At 36.0% G+C, this 24,783-nt stretch overlaps 1 protein-coding gene across 3 annotated transcripts in view; it reads left to right on the top strand.

Moving 5' to 3' along the window:
* Window positions 1-24,783, top strand: part of LOC106870405 (cadherin EGF LAG seven-pass G-type receptor 1) — a 538,322-nt gene that overhangs the window by 205,983 nt on the left and 307,556 nt on the right. For all 3 annotated transcript variants that reach the window (XM_052966877.2, XM_052966875.2, XM_089350213.1), the window contains exons 5-6: window positions 337-456; window positions 17,279-17,578. In XM_052966877.2, the coding sequence (XP_052822837.1) occupies window positions 337-456; window positions 17,279-17,578 (420 nt within the window). The remainder of the gene's footprint in view (window positions 1-336; window positions 457-17,278; window positions 17,579-24,783) is intronic.

Below are 24,783 nucleotides of genomic sequence, written 5' to 3'. Positions count from 1 at the left end.
CACTGTACTTGTTGTTGTTTGTACTTCGTTGTTATATTGTACTTTTAGGTGGCGATCTGACAGAATCGTTAGCAAGCAGGACGGAATGCTTAGCGGTATTTCGACCGCCGCTACGTTCTGAGTTCAAATTCCTCCGAGGTCGACTTTGCCTGTTATCTTCTTGTGGTCGATAAATTAAGTACCAGTGAAATACTGGGGATCGATGTAATCGACTTAATCCCCCCCCCCCCCAAGCTGCCCTTGTGGCCAAATTTTGAAATCACTATATTGTACTTCATTTTACTCGATTTTTAATCACAGAATTAGATTCAATTGTATTTTTTTTATTTTGTACAGAGAACCCCGACGATAAGTGCCATCAGCTTTACTATACTGAGCCGAGATGTGATGATCATCCGTCTGGATATAAATGTGTCTGCGGTCCTGGCTTTCATTGGAACAAATATAAATGCATGTGTAAGTATTTTACTGCAGTAATTCCTATGTTATTCTAATAACAACTCTATATCAAGCCAAAGAAATATTATCTAACACTCTAGCTTTAGTAGTAGAATAATTAATAACCTGGCTTTTGATGAAATCCGATTCAAATATACTACTATTAATCATACAGCGTAAATATTTATAACAGAACCAAAGAACAAAGATTTTGTTTTATCATACAGACAGGTAATATTTCGAACGCAGCATAGCAGTGAAAACAGGCAGAAAGATTGCGTATTTTAGCCTAATAAGACGCGAAATTTATCAGCAGACTGTCACAGGACTTGTACCCGCACTCCTTACATACCGGCTGAGTATCAGGGTGGAGTGAAAATAATTAATTGTGGAAATGGAAAATTCCTGAGGGCTAAAAGGTTACTATATTTGTTTACTAGAAAAATCCTAAATTTTCGCTGAGACCAATCACAGGCATTTACTCCCCCAAGCCCCCTAAACTCCGAAAAATGGAGGCTTTGTAATTTTTTTTACAATAACGCTATAACTATGGAATTTATGTCAATATTCACTCTATCCAGTATTGTTTATTGTTCAATGTAACAAAGAATGATGAAGGTTGCACGAAAATCCATTTATTTGTTCGGAAGTTATGTACTTTTTTTATTAATGAATGTTTGCGGTTTAAATATTTGAAGGAATCTAGTTTAGAAAATTACTATTTGTAAATCTCAAAACAAGAGATATTCAGCAACAGTACTTTGGAGTAAAGATTATTTGCCAACATAATGTAGCAGTCCTGGTTTAGGATGAATGTTGCTGTAATTTAGCCCCAGGAGACATCGTCTCCAGCTGGCTATACGACACGAACTGTGTCCTTGTATTTTTGAACAAGGGAATCTAGCACCCCTGCTCAGTTCAAAACAATACCTGTGTATCGCGATACACAGATATTGCTTTGAGCTGAGTGGGGGCGCTAGATTCCCTTGTTCGAAAATATAAGGACAAAGATCGTGTCGTTTCGCCAGCTGGAGACGATATCTCCTGGGGCTAAATTACAGCAACATTCGTCCTAAACCAGGACTGCCATGTTATGTTGGCAAATAATCTTTACTCCGAATCTAGTTTAGTTTCTTATTAATTTTGGTAAGCTATTCCTTAGAAACATTGTGTTTCCAGGAAAATTTGGCATTGAAAAATATCAGAATAATATCAGAAAAGCATGGTTAATATACCGGGGTCACTTTATTTCACTCGAATTCATTGTTACTCAAGACAAACTTGTCAGAGTGGATTGAGCGGCGGACGAAAGTGACAGAGTGAACTCTAGAGAATAATGCGGTCCATTACGATCTAATTCCCAATTAACTGAAGTGACCCAGAAAAGTGCCTATTGAAGACTAATATTAATATGATCATTCAAGAAAGCGAGCTGATGGAATTGCTAGCCCGTCGGAAAAAATGCTTAGCGGCATTTCGTCCATCTTTACGTTCTAAGATCAGATTCCACCGAGGTTGACTTTGTCTTTCTTCCTTTCGGGATTGATAAAATAAGAAGTACCAGTTAAGCAGTGAGGTCGATGTAAACGATTTACACCTCTCCCGAACGTGCTGTCGTTGTGCCAAAATTTGAAAGCAATATCATGTATTTTGTTCTTAGTGCTTGCTTTTGGGTTGCACAGGTTAGACCCCCCGTTTCCGGTTTTAAATCACTTTTAGTCATCCACAGCCATCTCTTCTCTCTGTTATCTTCAATATCCCTATGAAATTGACCATGCATTCTTTTCTTTACCCACCTATTTTCACTTTCATTCGTTTTCAATTTCCTGTATAGTGCTTTATCTCTGCAATCTTTCATCCTACACAAGCCTGACCTTCTTACTTCTAATAATAGCGGTTCTGTGGCATTTTTTACATACCATGCTATGTTGTTTCCTTCTTCTCTAATGCTGTGTTCACATCCAATAAGTCCTCGTTCCCCTCTTTTTCTTGGTACATACAGTGTCTGTGTCACTTTTTGAGTGGAGTGACCCATATCTAGTTAGCAACGTCTCTGTCTTTCTGTCTGAGCTGTTTTGTTCGTCTACTGTCCATGCGATTAACCCTATTCCATATCTAAGGAGTGAAACCGCCCAGGTGTTGATAGATTCGATCATATTCCGTCCGTTTAATTTCGACTTAAGGATCAGTCTCAGTCTGCACAAGTACTCCACCTACAATTTTTCTGTCATTTCTTTCTCCATCAATTTATCCATTTTCAAAATCCCTAAGCACTTATAGCCCGTCTCTTCTATCTGCTTCATAACCTTCCCCGATAGTATCGCTAGCCCGTCCATACATTTGATTTTGTCTCTCTTCAATAATAACACACCCCATCTTTTCAGTCCGAACTCCATTCTGATATCATCATTGAAAGTATACACCGTATCAACGAGGGAACTGACTTGGGATTCATCTTTACCATAAAGTTTGACATCATCCATGATTAAAGATTGTTGACTTTTTGTTGGCGGGTTTTGAATATATACCTAGCTTTTGCTTTCCTCAGAATCAGTGTTCGTGGTATCAAGCACAGTACAAAGATGAGTAGGGACAGGCAGTCCCATTGGAAGATGCACCTCCTAATTTCTACTGTCCCTAAATTTCTTCCGTATGCTTTCAGGTCCGTCCTCCAATTCGCCATACTTTTTCGAAGCAATCGCTCAACATTCGATGCAATACCAAATAGGTTCATACACTCCATAATCCAAGAATGTGTGATCGTATCGTACGTCTTTCGATAGCTGATCTATGACATGGCTAAGTTACTTTTCCTCCTCTTGCTATCTCTAATACAGTTTTGTCTGTCAGGAGTTGATCCTTGGTACCTCTGCACTTACGCTTGCAACCCTTCTCCTCATGTGGCAGGACTCCATTTTTTTCCAGATGTTCGTAAATTGAATCTGCGAGTATTCCACCCAATAACTTCCATATAAGTGGCAAACAGGATATCGGCCTGTAATCGTCTACCGTATTGCCTTTTTCGATGTTTTACTTGGTCGGCATTTAACAAGGCGTTGAGGTGCGCAGCTATTCGTGCATGACGTTCACCAAATCTTTTGATTGAGTAGCCTTGAACTCCATCTACTCCCGGGACCTTCCAGTTGCTCATTCTATTTCTATTTTTTTTTTTTTTTTTTTGCTAATTTCCTTCACTTCCCTAACTGAGATGACTAGTTCTGCCTGTTTTGGACAGACTACTGTTTGTTTCAGTTCTTGCAACCATTCAGCATCCTTCTTGTGCTCCTTGTCTTTGCTCCAGATGTCACTCCAAAACCTTTGACTTTCATTGTTATCTGGTATCAACTTTTCATCTGTACACTCTCCAATTATTTCTTTGTAGAATCTCTTCTGATCTACTCTGAATAGCTTATTCTGGTGGTGACCCTTCATTCTTTGGTCGCATCTTATCATCTTTGCTTTCTTTGCAACGAGACGCTGTTTCAGTTGCTCCATCACCACTTTCAAGTCCTTTCTTTCAATATTATACTTCGTTTTCAGCGCCCTGTATTTTTGTTCGCTTTAAGCTCTCCTTTCTCTTTTCGGTCTAACACAGAGATTTCCATCGAGAGTATGTCTAACCCTACCTGTATTCTTCTTTTCCACCATGGATCTTTTCTTTTGTCACTCCCGTTATGTTTCTTTTTCTTGACTATTATTATTATTATTATTATTATTATTATTATTATTATTATTATTATTATTATTATTATTATTATTATTATTATTATTATTATTATTATTATTATCATCATCATTATTATTATTATTATTATTATTATTATTATTATTATTATTATTATTATTTTATGTTTCACTTTTGCTTTGTATTTGTACAAGTTGGCTCCAAGTTTCACCCACAGACCTCAAGAGACAACAAGTTAGAAGTTCATGCTGGTGTTATGCTTAGGGTGCTATATATTTGGTGTTGTACATAGTGTTGTTCTAGAGAATGTGTAAGAAACCATAAGAAAATTATAAGTTTGATTTAAAATTTGAGATTACATAGTATTTTACGTAGGATATGGTTTTGGATGCGTGGTTATTATTATTATTATTATTATTATTATTATTATTATTATTATTATTATTATTATTATTATTATTATTATTATTATTATCATTATTATTATTATTATTATACATGAAGTTGGGGTTGTAAAACATTTATGAACCCAGGACGCCTCGAAAAAATGCATACTTAGGAGAAAAATGAGATTTTCGTTCTCAAAATTTCACTTAAATATTTAGTTCAATCCTGTAATCCAGCATATAAGACGCTTCACATCTCTAAGCGACATCTTACGTTTGAAATTGAAATGGCTTAGTCATTTGCTATACAAATGAATCTGAATTTTAAATTCATTCCTAAAGAAAATCGCTTGTAGTTTGTCTAACCCCAAGATTAGCTGCTACATTGAACTGATAAAATCGTTATTTTAAATCTGCATTTTCCTTAGAAATGACATAAAAGTTATATTTGGGCTGAAGTAGACAAGATAGTTTGATTGTTCTCAGATTTAAATGTCGGCCATTATCTCAGTAAATACAATATTTATGGAGTCCATATTGTGTGTTGTATAACGAGAGAAATAACCTCCTTTCGGTTTTTATTTTCTTACAGAGTTTTCAGTTTCTTTTGTCGTTGTTTCACTTCACTGACGTCATAACCTCTAATTTTCTTTTCTCAAGTAATCTTAGGATTCCTGTTCATGCCTTTCGGGAGAAAATGTTGCAGAAAGCCTTTTGTTAGTAGCTTCCTAATTGCGTATTTCCTATACACAGATATATAACATTCATATATAACACATGTATAGAATAGCATTCACCTTAGAAAGACATTCTATCAGCTTTTCATAGGAAAACAATCAGTGGAACATTAAAATAAATATTTCTTGAGTGGAAAGGGATAGTTTAATAATAAATCTAATGGAAGCAGTTCACCGAATCCGCGCTTATGCCAATCTTTATGAATCAAGGCTTAAACTAAATTACAAAGGCAGTCATCTATCGTTACTAAACGAAAAGCATTCATGTAGTCGCTCTTTGCTGTCCGTGTGTGTCCACTTACTATTAATTCACCTGTAATCATTAGCGCAACCAGTAGCTGCACATATAGCATTAAATGCCTGAAGAAATGACATTCTCACTTTCTATTATTGTTAAGATATTTTATTTGTAATCAATAATCTGGGAGTGAACTTTGCTACTTTCTCCAAAGAATTCCTGGATCGCAACCGGTTCTGTGTCAGATCCAGTTTCAAAGTGAAGAGGCTGGAAATTAAACCTGCACTTGTTCGCAGTGCGAGTGACAAATAATAGATGTAGTGAGAGATGTTGAACAATATATATTTGTATGCATGAAACGAGTTGATACACCAATTCGTCTATTCATTATAATTCTACTCATGGATTCCTACCTTGTTTGAATTGAAATGAATGGTTCAGTCACATTGACATATTTATATCAAAATCAAAATCTGACATCCATAGTTGGTGAATATTTAATAACGCCCTGAGCAACAAGAGAGCATTTACGTTGTCGCTTTACCTGCTAGAAATAGCAGGAAAATTACTCTTAAATCACACTCTACTGATATAAAAAGAAATTAAGAACTCATGGAATAATAAAATCCTTGAGATAAGATGTCGGATTATAAGGCAAAAATGGCAAGGGCAGGTTGGCTTTTTCTACTTACGTTTGTTTGATCAGATCATACCTGGACCTCAATTGATCAAATTGACGGAATCAGTTAAATCCTACATTATGAGCGGCAGCGCCACTGAAGGAGTTAAATGCAGCTATGCTAAGTATCGATCCAGTTCTCAGCATTAGCGTTCTACCGCTTTTGTCTAATGTAGATTTGTTTCTTGGTTGTTGTTCTTCTTTTCATTCGGTTCGCTGGACTGTCATGGGAAATATAATTTGCAATACATGTATGAATAAAGCTTACTTTTCAACTGGATATAGCCAATCTTATGACCCAAACACTATAAAAAACCCTACTAAAACCTCTTCGTAACCACAGTTTCTTTCTACAAAGACGGTTTTCGCTCCGTTGAACTGCTAATCTGCACCATTCAGGCCCACTTCCGTTATTCGCGGCATCGTACAAGCGCGATATAAACGCTATCCCCAGTAATTCCTTGCAAGAGATGCAGATCTCCTGGATGGTTTCTCCTGTCCACGTCTTGCTTACAAATGTCGACATAGAAATTTGAAAATGAATATCAATCGCATCGATTTCTTTATCGATTAATTAATAATTTCTTAATTAAGCAAAAGGTCTAATTATACGGACTCCGGTTTTTGATTGGTGGTTGTATTTTGAACCCGGAGTAGTTAAAATAATATGTCGATAATGGCTGATTTGAACAGAGAATGTAGGTCGAGGAAATTAAGCGCATCCATTATGGTTTCTCCACTATTTAGCGATTCGCCATCCACCATATCTTATTCCTGGTTAATAAAAACATTTCTAAATTAGGTATCAGGATAAAAATTCTAGTGATAGAAAATTATATAAGTGCTATTTTCTTTTAAAACTTTGTTCAGTGGTTGACGGCGACATTTTTCTAAAATCCTGGGGAATCTAAAACTGGACTCATGATCGATAGTCTGTAACTTCGATTCTTCGACCGGGCAATGCATTCTTCTCTTGAGCAAGACACTTCATTTTACGTCGTTCCAGTCCACTCAACTTCCAAAAACGACGAATCGTGCAGTGGACCGGCATGCCGTCTACTGGTAAAATATATAGGCTTCAGAAACCGGGAAACCGACGCTATGAGTTTATATGATTCGGGAAGCAGCTTTATCCAAGATGTTTAGGAAGGCTTTATTGAATTCCATCTCACCCTGCATTTCAGTGTCATTCTGTTTGAATGACACTGGAAATATAGAAGGCAAAGTTGATTTCATAGATATTTGAACTCAGAACATACAGAGCGAAAACTTAATATCGTAAAGCATTTTGTCCGGCATTTTATCGACTCCGCCACCGTACAAATTTTGCCAAGAAGTATTAAAAACAAACAAAGAATACTCCCAAATGTTTGAAGAAAAAAATAAAGTCGTGTTTAAAGCACTGCCATCTTGAATATCTCTTTTGTTTTTCATGTAACAATCTTTAGACTGCAGCCACATTGGAGCCGACCCTAGAAGTACATTTTAGGTGGATGAATCGACCAGTAGTGCTTACCATTTTTGTTAAGCTTGGCAATTATGCTATCGGTATCATTTACCGAACCGCTAAGTTATGATGACATAAGTATACCAACACAGGTTGTCAAACGCTGGTGTGGAACAAACACAGACACAGAAATACACACAGACATACACACGCACTCACACGTGCGCGCACACACACACAGACACGCACACACACACACACACATCGCCTACTTGCCTAACCAGAGTGGGTAGTATTTGTCGAAAGCTGCAACAATAGGGAGTGCACTGAGACCAGCCTTGTATAAGAATATCCGATATTCTGGTCGATACTGTCTATCAAACGTACTCGCAGAGCATTGCTAGGGCCGAGGCTATAGATGAATATACATGCCTGGGCGTGGGATTAAACCTGGAACGATGACGTTGGGAAGGAAACTTCTTACCACAGAACCACGACTCAACGGGAAATCGATGTTGGGAGAGCTATGGACGATAGTGGTCGTGTGCAGAGCCTTTATTTGATACGATTCTAGGATGAGGATTGGACTTTGGTTAATTTCGAGCGTGACGTACAATGATGAGTGAGAGCAGCCTCTTTGAGATAGCAGAGATGGATTGAAGACGGATGAAGCAAAAGCTGACAATTAACCCTGGAAAAGTACTGAGTAGATCATCTCAATGCATCAGCTGCAAGCTAAAAAGAGATGGCGTAGGGGTGGGTGCGTGGTACGAGGCTTGATTCACAACCACTTAGTTCCGGGTTCAGTCCTTTCAAGTGAAACCTTGAGGAAATATCTTCTAGTATAGCTTCGGGCAGACCGAAGCCTACTGAGTGGATTCGGTAGACGGAAACTGAAAGAAGCCCGTCGTAAATATATTTATATATGTGTGTATATATGTGCGTGTGTGTGTTTGTCTGTGTGTGAATGTGTGCGTGTGCGTATTTCTCCTCCTCCATAGCTTGAGAATCGGTGTTCGTGTGTTTACGTCCCCGTAACCTAGCGGTTAACCAGGTTTTAGGATTATGAGCACTAGGATCAATCCACTCCACTAAAAGTTCGCCAAGGCGCTGCTGCACCATGGCCACAGTAGTCTAATGACTAACAAATTAAACATAAAAGATGGACGCATCTTAACGAGCACAAATGTCGATGCGCTCCGACGCACGGCCATTAGCGGCGACCCTTTCATGCGTATCATGTGATGACGCGTTTGGATCGTACATATTTTTAGCATTGGCAGAGAACTTTGTTGTTAGTATTCTATTTATCATAACAATAAGTCTTTGCGGTGGAAGGGAATTAGATATTTAAAACGTACCCCGCAACAAACTACAAAATCACATAGCACCGAGGATATTGGTAAACATTTGGCAGGTACTGTTTAAAAGAGGCCAGCAAAATTTATATAATATATTTCTGCTTCTATATAGATTCTGTAACAAATATCTATAATCAAATATTTTTGGTTAGTTGCCGTCTGTATTTATAGATAATTGACACTGTTCACGTTGCATGACAACTTCATTTAATACCTAACGAGAGTAAGACAACGTCAAAAAGAAAAGTTTGAAGAAAAATATTTATTATTATTATTATTATTATTATTATTATTATTATTATTACTAATATTTTTTCTGAATTATAAAGTTATTATTTTCACTTACATAAACCTCTTTTTTTCTTTTAAAATAAACGCATAATGCACAGACAACCACATATAACACAAACGTCAAATCCAACCTTCCCCACAAACACACACATACACACACTATATATAATCTTAAACATACACATACGCATACATACATACATACATACATACATATATATATATATATATATATATATATATATATATACATACATGCATGCATACATATATATACGTGCAATATATATATATATATATATATATATATATATATATATATGTATGTATATATATATATATATGTATGTATGTATGTATATATAGGTGCATATATATTATATAAAAATATGTATATATATATATATGAGTATATGTATGTATGTGTTTAAATATGTGTTTGTGTCTGTGTGTCTGTGTGTTTGTGTGTTAGTTGTTCTGGTTGTTCTGCAAATATAGGAGAAGTGTGCATTATTTAGAGTGATGTCTTACAAGCCATCAATTCCTGAGTTTATAATCAGATGAATTATTCTGCCATTCTGACGAAACAAGCAATACTTAAGTATGACGCTTCATCGATTTTAGAAGCTGATATGTGATGTCAATAGAACTGAAGACTCACAATTTATCTTTATCACAAACGCTCACACACACACACACACACACTCACACACGCAAACGCACAAAATTGTGTTTTTGTGTTAGTTGTGTGGATGCCTTTGTTTGTGTGTGCCTTCACGTGTGAATGTGTGTGTATATACACACAGATATATATATATATATATATATATATATATATATATATATATATATATATATATATACGCACATAGATACTTACGTACATACGCACGCACGAATACATACATGCATGCATACATATATATACGTGCAATATATATATATATATATATATATATATATATATATATATATATATATGCGAGTAAAAATAAATACAAAAAAAGGTGGATTTTTTTGTATGATTGTGTATAGAGGAATATATTATTTTGCTTAAAAGAGTTCCAACACTGTCTGTTTTTTATGTTTTATTTATATTCCTGCAGAACTAATGTGGGGTATAGAATATGGAATATACAATATATAATATAATATACAATATATAATATAAAATAAAATAAAAATGGATGGCACCATGAAATAAAGTATTGAATGTAGATGAAATATTGAGTGTTCAATATAAAGGATCAAATATATAAATATATAAATATAAATATAAATATATATATATAAAGGCGACTCGAGTTTCAGGGCTATTTCCCTTCGTCATGGCCGGTATGACAATCTTTAACAGACTGTAATAAGTTGGCTGGTTTTCTGTCTTTTATACCAATTCCTTTGGATGGCAGCAGTAGGTGTCTGGCTATTTTTAGAATTGATGTTAAATCTATTTTTAGACATGATGATATTTTAATTTATTGTTTTGTGTGGGTTGTAGGGATAAGATTTTTAAACCGCAGTAGGTGTTTGGCTGTTCTTAGAAATGATGCCAAATCTATTTATAGAAATGATGATATCTGAGAGATTTTTTGTGTTTTGGTTACAGGGATAAGATTTTTAAACCCCAAGTGAGATGGATTTAATCATTGTTTGTTAAGAGTGGGTTTGAATTTCTTAATAAAGTCCTTTTCTTTGCATTTTCTTTCAATTTCATTCCGGTTGTAAAGTTTATGGAATGGAAATATAATAAAAGTTTGATGACCACATGTTGCTAGATGGTTACTCAGTGGTATTTGGCGGACTTCTGGGTTTTTAATCTGTTGTCGATGTACCCGTGAGCGTTCCGATAGTGCATTACCTGTCTGGCCAACGTACAATTCTTCACAATTAGGGCATTTGATGCAGTAGATTAGATTTCTACTTTTGCAGTTCATGTTCGCATTGGTGAATATTTTCCCTGTTTTTGTGTTCATATATGGGCCGGTATGGATTGATCGGCATGTGCCGCATCGGCTATCATTGCATTTGGATACAGTGAATGTTTGATTTTTGTTGCTGAGGTCAAACCTTGCCTTTGTTAATAGTTTTTTCAAGTTTTTAGGTTGTCTCTTACTGAGAGTTATATTTTGATCAGTAATGATATTTCTCAATTCCTTACTTTGTGCAAGGATCGGTAAGTTCGCTTTGGCGATATTAAAGATGTTCTGGTGGCATGGATTTTGTGTCACTATAAATGGAATGATCTTTTCCTGTTTGTCTTTTCTTTGCGGTGTCCTCAGTTGTTGTATGGGTATTTTCGAAGCCCGCTGAATACCATTTTCTATGAGTCGTGATGGGTATTTTTGCTTCACCAGAAATTCTTTCAGTTCCATCAGGCGTTTATTTCTGGTCTCTATATCCTCTACAATAGTACATATTCTCCTGGCTAGGCAGTATGGTATGTTGCGTTTTGTATGGGGTGGATGGCACGATTTAAAGTTCAAGTATTGGTGTGTGTCTGTGTGTTTGTAATATATATCTGTGGTAATGGCGGTGTTCTTTTTAATTACCATTATATCTAGAAATGGTAATTTGCTACTGTTCATCTCCTTTGTGAATTGGATGGATGGGTGTAGGTTGTTCAGGAGGGTGTTAAATTCCTCCATAATGCTTTGAGGTTTGGTCCAGATTATGAAGCAATCGTCCAGGTATCTCTTCCATGCTTTTTCTATAAGCTTCCTAAATTCGGTGTTATATCTCTCCTCTATTTCCTGGTAGAGTTTTTGTTCCAAGTAACCCATCACCGAATTCGCATAAACGGGGGCAAACCTCGTCCCCATAGCCGTGCCTTTAATTTGGATATAGTTCTTACCATTGAAGAAGAACGTATTATTTTCCAGGATAAGTCTCACTGATTCTAGTATAAATGTCACCGTGTACCTGTTGGGAATTGCTTCTCTGTGTTTGTTTACCCAGTATTCAACCGCCTTTATTCCTAAATCATGTGGGATATTTGTGTATAGGCTTACTACATCGAAGCTCAGTAGGATTGAATTTGTTTCAGTGGTTTTGGGAAGATGGGATAAAAAGTCGATGTCATCCCGAATATATATATATATATATATATATATATATATATATGTATATATATATATATATATATATATACATATATATATATATATATATATAGATAGATATTACAATTAAAAGGGTAAAGGGTTATCAATTTATTAATAATTAATAATTAATAATTTTTACCAAGCCCTTGGGTATGTAAGCACCATTATCGGTGTGGAACTTATTTAAAAGTTCTGATACATTTATAAACAAAATTAAGGGATCAGCAACAGGTTGCTTCACCACATTAGCTGCCATTTTTAGCTGCTATTTCTGAACTTCGGTATGTGGTGAAGCAACCTGTTGCTGATCCCTTAATTTTGTTTATATATATATATATATATATATATATATATATATATATATATATATATATATGTATAGATAGATAGATATAGGTATATACATACATATATATCCCAGATCTGTATATCTATTTATTTATCTTGAATTCTCGTACAGTCTAGTGAAACATCGCGTATTCTCATCGGAAATGGGGACAAATAACAACGTTCACATTGTGGTGTGGTCGATAATTGTTAAGAGATTCAACCAACATGAAAGTATTGGTAGCCTTCTTAACCGACAAATATATAAAACACATTTATCCACCAATGCAATGATAAGCCCTCATTTTCCCTGTTCGATATTAGCGTACACGCACACACCACCACCACCACCACCACCATCAACAACAACAACAACAACTCATTTACAGTCATATATATATATATATATATATATATATATATATATACGTATGTATATGTGTAAGTGTATATGTGTGTGTGTGTGGTTGGGGTGTTCATGTGTAGTAATAAACAGATATAATAACAGAAATATATGTACCTATTTGCGTTTGGTGTACGTATATGCATATATACAACCAATTTAAACAAATCTGAACCAAGACAAACAGCTTACAGTTTTCAGTGAAATTAAAGAGCCTTCTCAAGCATTGTATTGTCACTGCTTGAAGCAATTACCAATCACTTACAGAGTGTACTGGGTGCTTTTTCTGGTATCAGCACGGATGGGGTCACATTGCAGTTTGCAAATAGTCAGCCTTCATGTTAAAATGGACATACATACTGTGAGAAGAAGATAATGGTATGAATAAGAAATCGAACAGTGTAGAATGAGAATAAAAGAATCAGGACAGAGAAGGGTAAAGTGGTATTGATATTGATAATGGGTGGGTTGAATTGTAAGATCGGTCAGTCTGCTTGTGATGTTATTAAAGTTACACAGATTTATTGTTGAGAGAGAGAATAGAGGTATATAAAACTTATGCTTGCTGTTCTTATTCTCAATATGTTGCAATAAAAAATTATTTTAGCCAATTATGTATTCTTTTGTACGTCTTTCAATTTGGATCCACTGTAATATGCTGGAGTTTAAGAAGCCTAACACTGGTTTAAAATTATGGTCTATGGCCAGCAGTTTTGGGGGAGCAGGTAAGTCGATTACATCGACCCCAGTGTTCAACTGGTACTTATTTTATCGACCCCCGAAAGAATGAAAGGCATTGTCGACCACAGCGGAATTTGAATTCAGGACGTAAAGATGGATGAAATTCCGCTAAACATTTTGTCCGATATGTTAACGATTCTGTCAGCCCACCTCTTAAGAATCATAGCATTAATTGTGTTTCAGGCGGTGAGCCGCCAGAATCATTAGCACGTTCTGGGTTCGAATTCCACTGAGGTCGACTTTGTTTTTCATCCTTTCGGAGTCGAGAAAATAAGTACCAGTTGAGTACTGGGATCAATGTAATCGACTAGCCCCCGTGTTCGAATTTCTTGACCACTGTGTAAAAATCAATATGTGGAGTGCATGAAGGCGCATGGCTCAGTGGTTAGAGCGTCGAGCTTACGATCGGGAGGTTGTGAGTTTGATTCCCGGACCTGGCTGCACGTTGTGTTCTTGAGCAAGACACTTTATTTCCCGTTGCTCTAGTTAACTCAGCTGTTGAAATGAGTTGCGACATCACAGGTGCCAAGCAGTATCGGACCCTTTGCCTTTCACGTGTGTGTGTGTGTTTGTGTGTGTGTGTGCGTGTGTGTGTGTGTGTGTGTGTGTGTGTGTGTGTGTGCGTGCGTGCGTGTATGTGTGCGTGCGTTTTATGAATCTGATTGGTTTATTCATATTTAGACGGAGCCTCTTATAATAAAACTACCAAAATATTCGAACGCTTCATTCTAATACGAAGTAGTCACCTGTCTGAGAAATTTCTCTTTCTTTACAACGCAATCATACACAGACCCGAATATTTCCTAGAAAAGCGTGAAGCTAGCAATACACACACACACACACACACACACACACACACACACACACACACACACACACACAATTCATACATACATACATACATTTATATATGTGTTTGTGTGTGTATACGTGTATAAACTTCTTTCTTTTATATTTCCTACTTCATTTGTAATTTCAGTGGTAATATTAACGGTTCTTATATATTATCTATCGAACGCTTTTCTGTCTTGCATTTTTCCTTCGGTTTAGTTATTTTCTTTGTTGGTTATCTTTTTCCTGTCTAGCTTTCTTTATTATTTCTTTACATACAAACAACTGGAGATGTATATTTACGCAAGCGCACACAAGCGTACATGTTTCCGTGTACACATGTATATATACATATATGTACATACACACGTACATATATACACATATACACACATATAAGTATATATATATATATGTATATATACATATGCATATCTATCTATCTACATATATATATACATATATATCTACACACACTCATATATATATATATATATATATATATATATATATATATATATATATATATATACATATGTGTGTATTTGTGCGTGCGTGTGTGTCTGTGTACGTGCGTGTGTGCGTATATACATGTATTTCTCAACGTATATCCTTTACAAATCATTGATTTTTCTGGAGCCTGTAAATAAAATGAACAAAATAAAAACCCAAAATACAGAAGAATCTCTAATGCAAATATTGGTAGATCGTTGTCGAGATTCCAGACAAAATTATATTCTTAGATTCGTAGAAAATTACAGCTTTCTCCCCCTTATTTCTTATATCCAAATTGTCTGAAACCCCAGCCTAAATTTCTTTTCAGGTGAATCTAAAGAATTGTTTTATTGTATTTGTGTATCGTCTGTAAACTGAAATATTGCAGACATTATTTCAATCCATTAAATAAACATGTTATTGATTCTACGCCAAAGTATTCGGTTCAGAGAGCGTTTGCTTGATATACTAATTGCAGGATGATCTAGTCTTTGACTAGCATTTACTTCAAAACATCTGATTGCCAAATATGCCTTCGCCAGAATGTTATCTTCATGTTACTGCATTCTTCCCGTTTCTTTTTTCTTCATTTATTTTTCATGAAATGTTATGTTTTAGAACTTGTCTCCGATTCTAAAATGCTAAACGGAACGACTGAAGATATTCCCGTCTTGTTTGCTCGTCTAGCAAGCATTTGTCTCCGCAATAGATTTAAATTCGTGAGGCTAATGACCGTTAAACTGAAATTTAAGCCTCCATTGCTCCATAACTGATGCAAAATGTTCAAAATGTAATCCAACCAATCCTAACATTTATATCTATCTGTCTTTCATTTGGTTAAAATAGATGACATTTCTAAAGCATTCTTATTTGACGTTGAAAAATCTTTTAGTACTTGTTATCAGAAAAGACAGGAGATATTCCTGTCAGTATACTGGTAGTTATATGTGAGACCATGATATCTCATTATAGCTCCTTCCTCAACTTGCATAACTCACACCTGATATTGTTCATACATCATTTAATAGCTGTGCTACCTTTAAGAAGCATTTGCTTATCATCCCACATGAAAGATGTTTGAAAGAAGACTGGTATGTCAGGAAATTTACATCCGCTTATCAGTTATTTACAATGTGGGGAATTCAGCAAAATCCTAGCGATCAGGCTACACCGTGGTGGCTGATTGTGGTTACATAAAACAACACAGCCAGAAAATCGAGTTTCGCAGCATGTATAGCAACTCTCTTGACCAAAATCTTAAGAACTTTTAATCTGAAACATACTAATCCTATAACAGTTTATTTATGATGAATTTACGATTTTATACTTGTTGTTGCTATTGTTCCTTCTCTAGTAGTTCCTGGCTCATAAAGGCCGGATTCCCGGTTTCATTGGTGTATAGGTTCCCCACCTGGACGGGATACCTGTCCGTCTCAGGTGAGCTGCTAGATGCAGGAGTGAGTGAGAGAAAGTTGTGGTGAAAGAGACAGCAGAACTTCGTTATTACCTTCTGCTGGAGCCGCGTGTAGCTTAGGTGTTTCACTCATAATGTTTCGCTCATAAACACACACATGACCCAGTCTGAGATTCGAATCCACGATCCCTAGACCGCGAGTCCGCTGCTCTAACCACTAGGCCATGTTCCTCCACTAATTTTATACTTTATCTCAGTATATTGTCACAATATTTTATTTGAGTGCGCAGGATCAATCGCTCCGATATAATCACTTTCAAACGCCTTTCAATGACTCCACACTAAATCTGTTATATTTTGCAACAATTTATACTTACACAATAAGAGTACATCTTATAGATATGTGAATCTTACAACGTGAAATACGGTAAGTAATGCCGAGCAGTGAGCTAGGTCTTACAACAATATGTATGCATATATGTATTCATATATATATATATATATATATATATATATATATATATATATATATATATATATATATATATATATATATATATATATATGAAAAGTCTAGAAGAATGTGCCCCAATATGGCCGCGGACTAATGACTGAAACAAGTAAAAGATAAAAATATATATATAGGAATCATAGAATTTGTTGCTTATTTATTTTACCAATGATTTCGTTTCTTCTCCTTTCAGCATCTGCATTAGACTCCCGGTTAGAATTCCGAAACAAAGATCCTGTCCGTTATACATTACTTTTGGGTAAAGGATTTCCGGAAGTCAAAAATCTTACCATTGCATTCTGGGTAAAAGCTAACGGCAGTAATATGAATCAAGATACCATTTTATCCTACAAGCAGGATCAAACTATCAACATATTGCGCATAACCAGTGGAAATAATTTAGTTTTTAAAATATTCAACAAATATATATCAACTAATATTTCGTTAGCAAATGAAGTGTGGACCCATGTTGTATGGACTTGGAGAATGCACGGTAAGGATTCGATTTATTTGTTAAACGTATTATTATCATTATTATTTCCTTTCCACAGCTTCTAACACTGGAGATGTACTATGGTGTCAGCTGTTCATTACCAGTGAACTAAGGTAACAACCCTTATTTTTCGAGCACCTTCCTGAGTTTTCGAGCGTTTCCAAGCAGTGCTGTTTTCTGCAAGTGCTCCGCCCTTATTGCAGCCCCCATTTGATCAATATACTTCTCGAACTTTTCTTTCTTCCTTATCACATACCTTGTTGTCAGCTGGGCATGCTATATCTATCATCCAGCAAAGTTTGCTTTCTTTCTCAATTAACACTATGTCTGGCTTCCTTTTCTCTATCTCATGGTCGAACTGAATCATAAAATCCTACAGGATCTTCTTCTTCTTCTTCTTCTTCTTCTTCTTCTTCTTCTTCTTCTTCTTCTTCTTCTTCTTCTTCTTCTTCTTCTTCTTCTTCTTCTTCTTCTTCTTCTTCTTCTTCTTATTATTATTATTATTATTATTATTATTATTATTATTATTATTATTATTATTATTATTATTATTATTATAATCATCATCATCCTCTGATGAGGAAGGTTACAGGTATCTGGGTGTGGATGAAAACATATCTTACAATGTCACCTGTAACAAATTACGTGTAACTAAAGTATATTACAGCCGAAAAAAGAAAATTTGGACCTCAGAACTCTTTTCGTTCAATAAAACAATAGCCCATGATGTGTTAGCGGGGCAATACCCATACCACTATTTGGGCTGCTTTTTGGACGCTTCAGGAGATCCGAGCCATTGATGTGAAAACCCGAAAAATACTAACAAACACACATAATTGCCACATAAACAGTGACGTAGAGCACCTCTACCTTAAACGAAAACAAGGCGGCAAAGGCTTAACATCAATCCAAAATGGCTTTTGATGTCATATATTCCCCCTTCGAAAACATATTTTAACCGCCAAGTGTCGAAGTGCATCTCTTGACCAAGTTTGCATACATGAGGCTGATAACATCATAAGACTTGGAAGGCAGCTCCTTGAGTAACACTCCTTGTCTGATAACCTAGAATACGTGTCCAAAGAAGTCGCACGACTCTACCGCAACGTATCATCAGATGAAAGGATGAGCATATATGAGCAGAAGACTTTGCATGGATGTGTTAGTAGAAAACTCTGAGATGATAGTAACATTGATCATCAAATCAGTTTATCATGGACGAATAGCCGGATTATTACCTCCCACATTGAAGTATACGCGTTTGCAATCCAGGAACAGGAAATATCAACCAAATACCTGATGCACAAAAAGGACAGAGATGCAGGAAAAGCAGTGAAATGTGACAACTGATGCAGATATTGTGGAGTTCACACCGAAGATATGACTCACGTCATAAGCTGTTGTCCGAAAATGTCATCACGGTATAATCTATCCATGAGACATGATGTTGTAGCTAGGACACTCTATAATGAAATCCGTCGGAAGGATAATCCCGAGGATCAAGAAATAAGAATCCACAGTATGGAAGAAACCATACTCACTCATAATAAAAATGAGTTTTGATGGAATGTCCTAGTGAAAACCTCAATACGATGTAAGCACAACCGACCTGATATAATGATTTGGGATAAAGAAGAGAAACTGTGCACAGTTGTGTGAATCAGCTGCCCGGCGGATGTTAACAAAGCTGAAGATCAGTGAGAAAGAGAATACCTATGCTGAACTATTGATAAATATGCAGTTACTCTATCCAGATTACAAGTTCAGGTTTGTACCTGTAATTATTGGGATGCTGAGATATGTAGCACTCTGCCTAAATAGAAATCTTGAGAAATTAGGTTTCTCAAAACCAGAAAGGAGAAAGCTGATTCGAAGACTACAGATTGAATCCATCACTGGAACTATAAAAATCTATAAAACTTTCCGGAAGTTTATAATTTAAATACTTATGAGCATGTCTAGATATGCAACTATATGCATTAGAATACATAAATAAAGCAAAACATACAAATCTGCACTCATACATACATACATACTTACAAACACAAATACCTTGTTGATGTTGAAATTCTAATGAAGGAGCCTTGGATTTGGATCAGAAACCGACTCTTTCTCTATTGGCAAGAAATCTTGAAATAAAACTAAATAATGGCATACATACAGAGAAAGCATAAATGATAGAAAATGGAATGAGCGACATTATTTAAAGCCACTAAAATTGTTTCGACACATTTTACACCTTTATCAATCAGGTGAGATCGTTAATAATTATCACAAATCCAAGATGTACAACGAACCTCCTCAGGTGATTGCTTAAACAAGTTCTTTAGTGTATCCTCTCGTCATAAAGCACGCCCCATACTTTGCGAGTTACACATTTTACATTTGAACGCCTGATAATGATCACAGAACATATCGCCCGTGTACTACAATTGAAAAAATGCATCGAAACAATTGTAGTATTTTTAATTGAGAATGTTGTTGATGCCATGTTCTATCGTTTATCTATTTATATAAACTTTACGGATACCATGGATTTCCTGATATATATGCAGTATCGGGCGCATGCATACATACATACACACAATTTTAGTTAAGGGAAATTGTGAAATGGAATGAGCAACAGCTTGCACGAAGGATTGTAGAATAATGCTCGCATAATTACATGCATACTTCTGTACATATTCGTTCTCAAATATACTACGTCAACACAAGCTGGTACATATACATAGAGAGCGAGTGAGAGAGAGTGGGTAAAAGAGAGAGAGAGAGACAAAGAGAGATGGGGAGGGAGAGAGGGAGCAGTAAAAATAAAAATTCTGCAGGCAAAATAGTCTTCGGCCTCCATTCACAGAACTATGGTTGTATGCGTATGTGCGTGCGTGGTGGGGGTGTGCATTCATAGAGATTTGGTCTGAAAAAAAAATCACAAACACGTCATGTGCACGTGTATTTCCCGCCCCTTCGGGATGTACACAGAATTAAATATGGCGGATACTATGGACAAGTTTAGATATGGAAAAATTTCCATGAAAACGGTATTCAAACTTTAGCTGATTGTTTTCAACTTGGCAGAAAAATTAATTGAATTCAGTAGATTGAAAAGTATTTTTATTTCTGTCACAACAACAACTACAGCAAAAGCAATAACAATAATAATAATAATATTTATGATAATAATAATAATATGTGTAGGCTTTATCATTGACATTTTCTCCGTTCGTTTCCTTCTTTCCATTTTCCCGATATGAAATAATTATTTGCGTGAATATAATAAATTGGTTGACTATCTATTGTTCTAGTATTGTAAATCCGTACAATATCTAGCAACAGCCTGTCTTTAAATATCTAGATAGACGTGATTTGCTTAAAATAACTCGAAAGTAAAGAAAAAAGAAAAGATGAAGATAATTTCGGATGCTTTCATCAGTCGTACAAAAGATGGACGAACTCGTATTGAAATGTTTCAATAACGAAATAAAACTGTGTCAACAACAAAAGTGAGAGGCCTGTATTCGCACAGGTAAGGTGTGGTGTGATATATTCAGAGATATTATCCATGAGAGCAATGTAAGAAGAAGACTAGGTTCCATCCTTCCTTTTCTCTCATATTTGCTTCAGTCATTGGATCGCGGCCGAGATGCAGCAATGATTTGAAGTGTTTAGTCAGATCAATCGACCCATCATTTACTTGTTCGTCTCTGGTGCTTATAATAGTGTGCCCTGTTCCTTAAGTGCAGGAATCTTAGCAAACCGTTGTGGGACAAAAACGAAGCCGTAACATATACATACATACATGCATGCATATATACATATAGGCACGTACATATGCACACACACACAAACACAAACACATGTTTTAAGTGACAACCAAAATCAACGAGCCACAATCTCCGCTTGTTTGCTTGCTCGTCACCGCTCAACTCATGGACACAAGCAACGATTTCTTTACCGAATAGTTATTGGCGACGAAAAATGGTGCCTGTACATCAATATGAAGCAGCGTAAGTAATGGCTTAGCCCCGATAAACAAGCGACACCGCGCGTGAAACAAGATCTTCATCCGCGTTAAGCGATGTTGTGCGTATGGTGGGACTGGGAAGGGATTATTCATTACGAATTGCTTGAACGGAACCAAACGGTCAACGCAGAACCCCATGTTCAACAGATGGAACGACTCAACACAGCTATTCAAGACAAATGACCTAATCGTCAACATGGTGCTGTTCTGCTGCACGACAACACCTGCCCTCATATCGCCAATATGACCAAGGAAGTCATTCAAACGCATGGCGGAGAAATGCTGTCACACCTACCGTACTCTCCTGATTTGGCACCAACGGATTTCCACCTCTTTCGACCTCTTTCAAATGCTATGTGCGGAGTTTCGTTCACCCACTGATGCAGAACTGAGAGCTTGGTTGGATATATATATATATATATATATATATGTATATATATATATATATATATATATATATATATATATATATATATATATATATATATATATATATATATATATATATATATATATATATATGTATGTATGTATGTATGTATGTATGTATGCATGTATGTATGTGTGTGTGTACGTATACATACAGGGTGGCGCAAAATTAGGTCTACAGTCATCACGTAAGCACCTTAAATTTCTTTTAAAATATTTTATTATATTTAAATTTCTATCTTACAATCATATTGCTTGTGCATATCTTAAACAGATAATGTTTAATCAACATTGCAACATTCTTGAAACCTCTTCAGAACACTCCGATAGTGCGGCACAAATTCCGATCTCCATCAATTTTAGTGAATGCGTCAGAAATGTAATCTTTTAATTCATTTACTGTTTTTGGGGGTTCTTCTCATAAACTTTTCTCTTTACAACACCCCAACTGACATTGGTGTCAAGTCAGGTTAAAGTGGTGGCCATTTGATTCTGTCTCGTCTTCCAAACCAAAGTGTGGAAAGGCTTGCTTAAGGTAGTCTCTTACTGTCAACGCATAATGTGGAGGTGCTCCACCTGGCTTAAATAACAGTTCATCAAAATTAGCTTTGGTTCTGATTTGTGGTACTGCCATGTCACAAAACATTTCCAAGTAGTTCTCTCCATTTACAGTTCTATCAAAGAAAATGTGTCCTATAACACTTTCGCTTGAGAGTGCACTCCAAACTGTAGCACCAGACTGGTTCAGTTGAGATTCCATCGTCGAATGGTGACTTCCATCTGCCCCAGTACACGCAGTTATGCATCTATATGATCGGATAATTTGAAACAAGCTTTATCTGACCAGATGATCTCATCGAGATAATCTGCCTGCTCATTAGCAATTTGGTCACGCATCATTTCGCAGAATTGCGACTGGCGATCTGGGTTATCCACCAAACGACCATTTACCAGTCGTGGACGGAATGCTTTTAATTTCAGCCTGCGCATTAGGCGTTTTCATAATAGTAAATTATGTATGAAATTATTTTCATCAGTAATTTATGAACTTCTTTCAGTCAGTAATTTGTCATTTTTGTTTGTAAATAGCGATTGAAAACTTACAAAGAAAACAATATCGATTGAACTTTAAGTGAAAATAATGATGTCTGAAATATGAAAGTGAAAACAAGAAAGAGTGAGCGAGATTTAGAGAGAGAGGGAGAGAGAGAGAGAGAGAGAGAGAGAGAGAGAGAGAGCTAGTTAGACAAATAAGATAGAGATATATACATAGATAAGATATAAATAGAAAGATACAGAGTGATAGAGAGATATAAGGAGATAAAGATACGCGTGAAAAGCGAATACACGCATATCTCTATTTTATATATAAGATGAAACTGTAATAATTTTTTGACCAATGGATGTAAGGGAGACAATCAATTTCTGAAAGTTTCTTTGCAAAGCGTTACATCCAATCTCCACGTAACCTAGGGACGAGTAATTTTTGCCTCCAGGGGGCCCGAATATTCATTATGTGAAAGATTTTAAGTGTCTGAAACCATCTCCGGAATATAAGTAATGTATGTTCCCAGTTTGGAGAAAATCATTTGAAAACTACGGCCGTTATAATCTTTTACACACTCACAGATACGGACGCACGCACGCACACAAACACACACACACACACACACACAACAAGATTTATATTATAGTGACATATACATTTATATACGCACACGCACGCTGACATTAATTTATATACATTTCCGTATGATCTCCTGAGTATATTTGTGTTTATACTTCCATCTATCTATCTATCTATCTATCTATCTATCTATCTATCTATCTATCTGTGTGTCTGTCTGTCTGTCTGTCTGTCTGTCTGTCTGTCTGTCTATCTATTTCTACCTATCTATCTACCTATCTGGTATTTTAAAGTAGTAAGATACTTATTCAATACAAAGCAAAACTTAATCGAACTCCTTATATATCAACCACCACCGATCACTTATTAGGCTCACCAACGCCACAAACGTCTGTAAGAATCAATATGCGGTTTGTACAACGTTTACATGTCATTACCTGCAAGCTAACCTAATAAAAAGCTTGTTTGCTCAATATAACAAGTTGTTGCTTGTGGGCTATTTGTTTCCGATCCATTCACGCTCAAAGCTAGCAGCCTATTTTTTCCTTATACATTCATACACGTTGTCTTTTGTTCGCTTATGGCTTTCAGTCATTCGAGTGCGGCCATGCTATAACGGTGCTTTTCAAGGTTGGATTCGATCTCATCGACCCCTCATACTTATTTCGTTCGGTTAGCCTAATTTTCATTCTCTCTTTATCGAACCGGCAAGTTTTCGTTCTGACATGAAGAGAAGTACCCGGACATACTGGTTTTCACCGGGTAACTTAATCAGATGCTAGTTACAGAAGCGCGCGCGTACACACTGATAGATAGATAAACAGACGGACACACAGATAGATAGATAGATAGATAGATAGATAGATAGATAGATAGATAGATAGATAGATAGAGAAGATAGATATATAGATAGATAGATAGCTAGATAGATAGATAGATAGATAGATAGATAGATAGATAGATAGATAGATTGAAAGGCGGCGAGCTGGCAGAAACGTTAGCACGCCGGGCGAAATACTTAGCGGTATTTCGTTTGCCATTACGTTCTGAGTTCAAATTCCGCCGAGGTCGACTTTGCCTTTCATCCTTTCGGGGTCGATAAATTAAGTACCAGCTACGCACTGCGAT

Source organism: Octopus bimaculoides, chromosome 4, assembly GCF_046866305.1.
Source record: "Octopus bimaculoides isolate indiv1 chromosome 4, ASM4686630v1, whole genome shotgun sequence".
NCBI lineage: Eukaryota > Metazoa > Mollusca > Cephalopoda > Octopoda > Octopodidae > Octopus > Octopus bimaculoides.
This window is presented reverse-complemented; position numbering and strand designations above follow the sequence as displayed.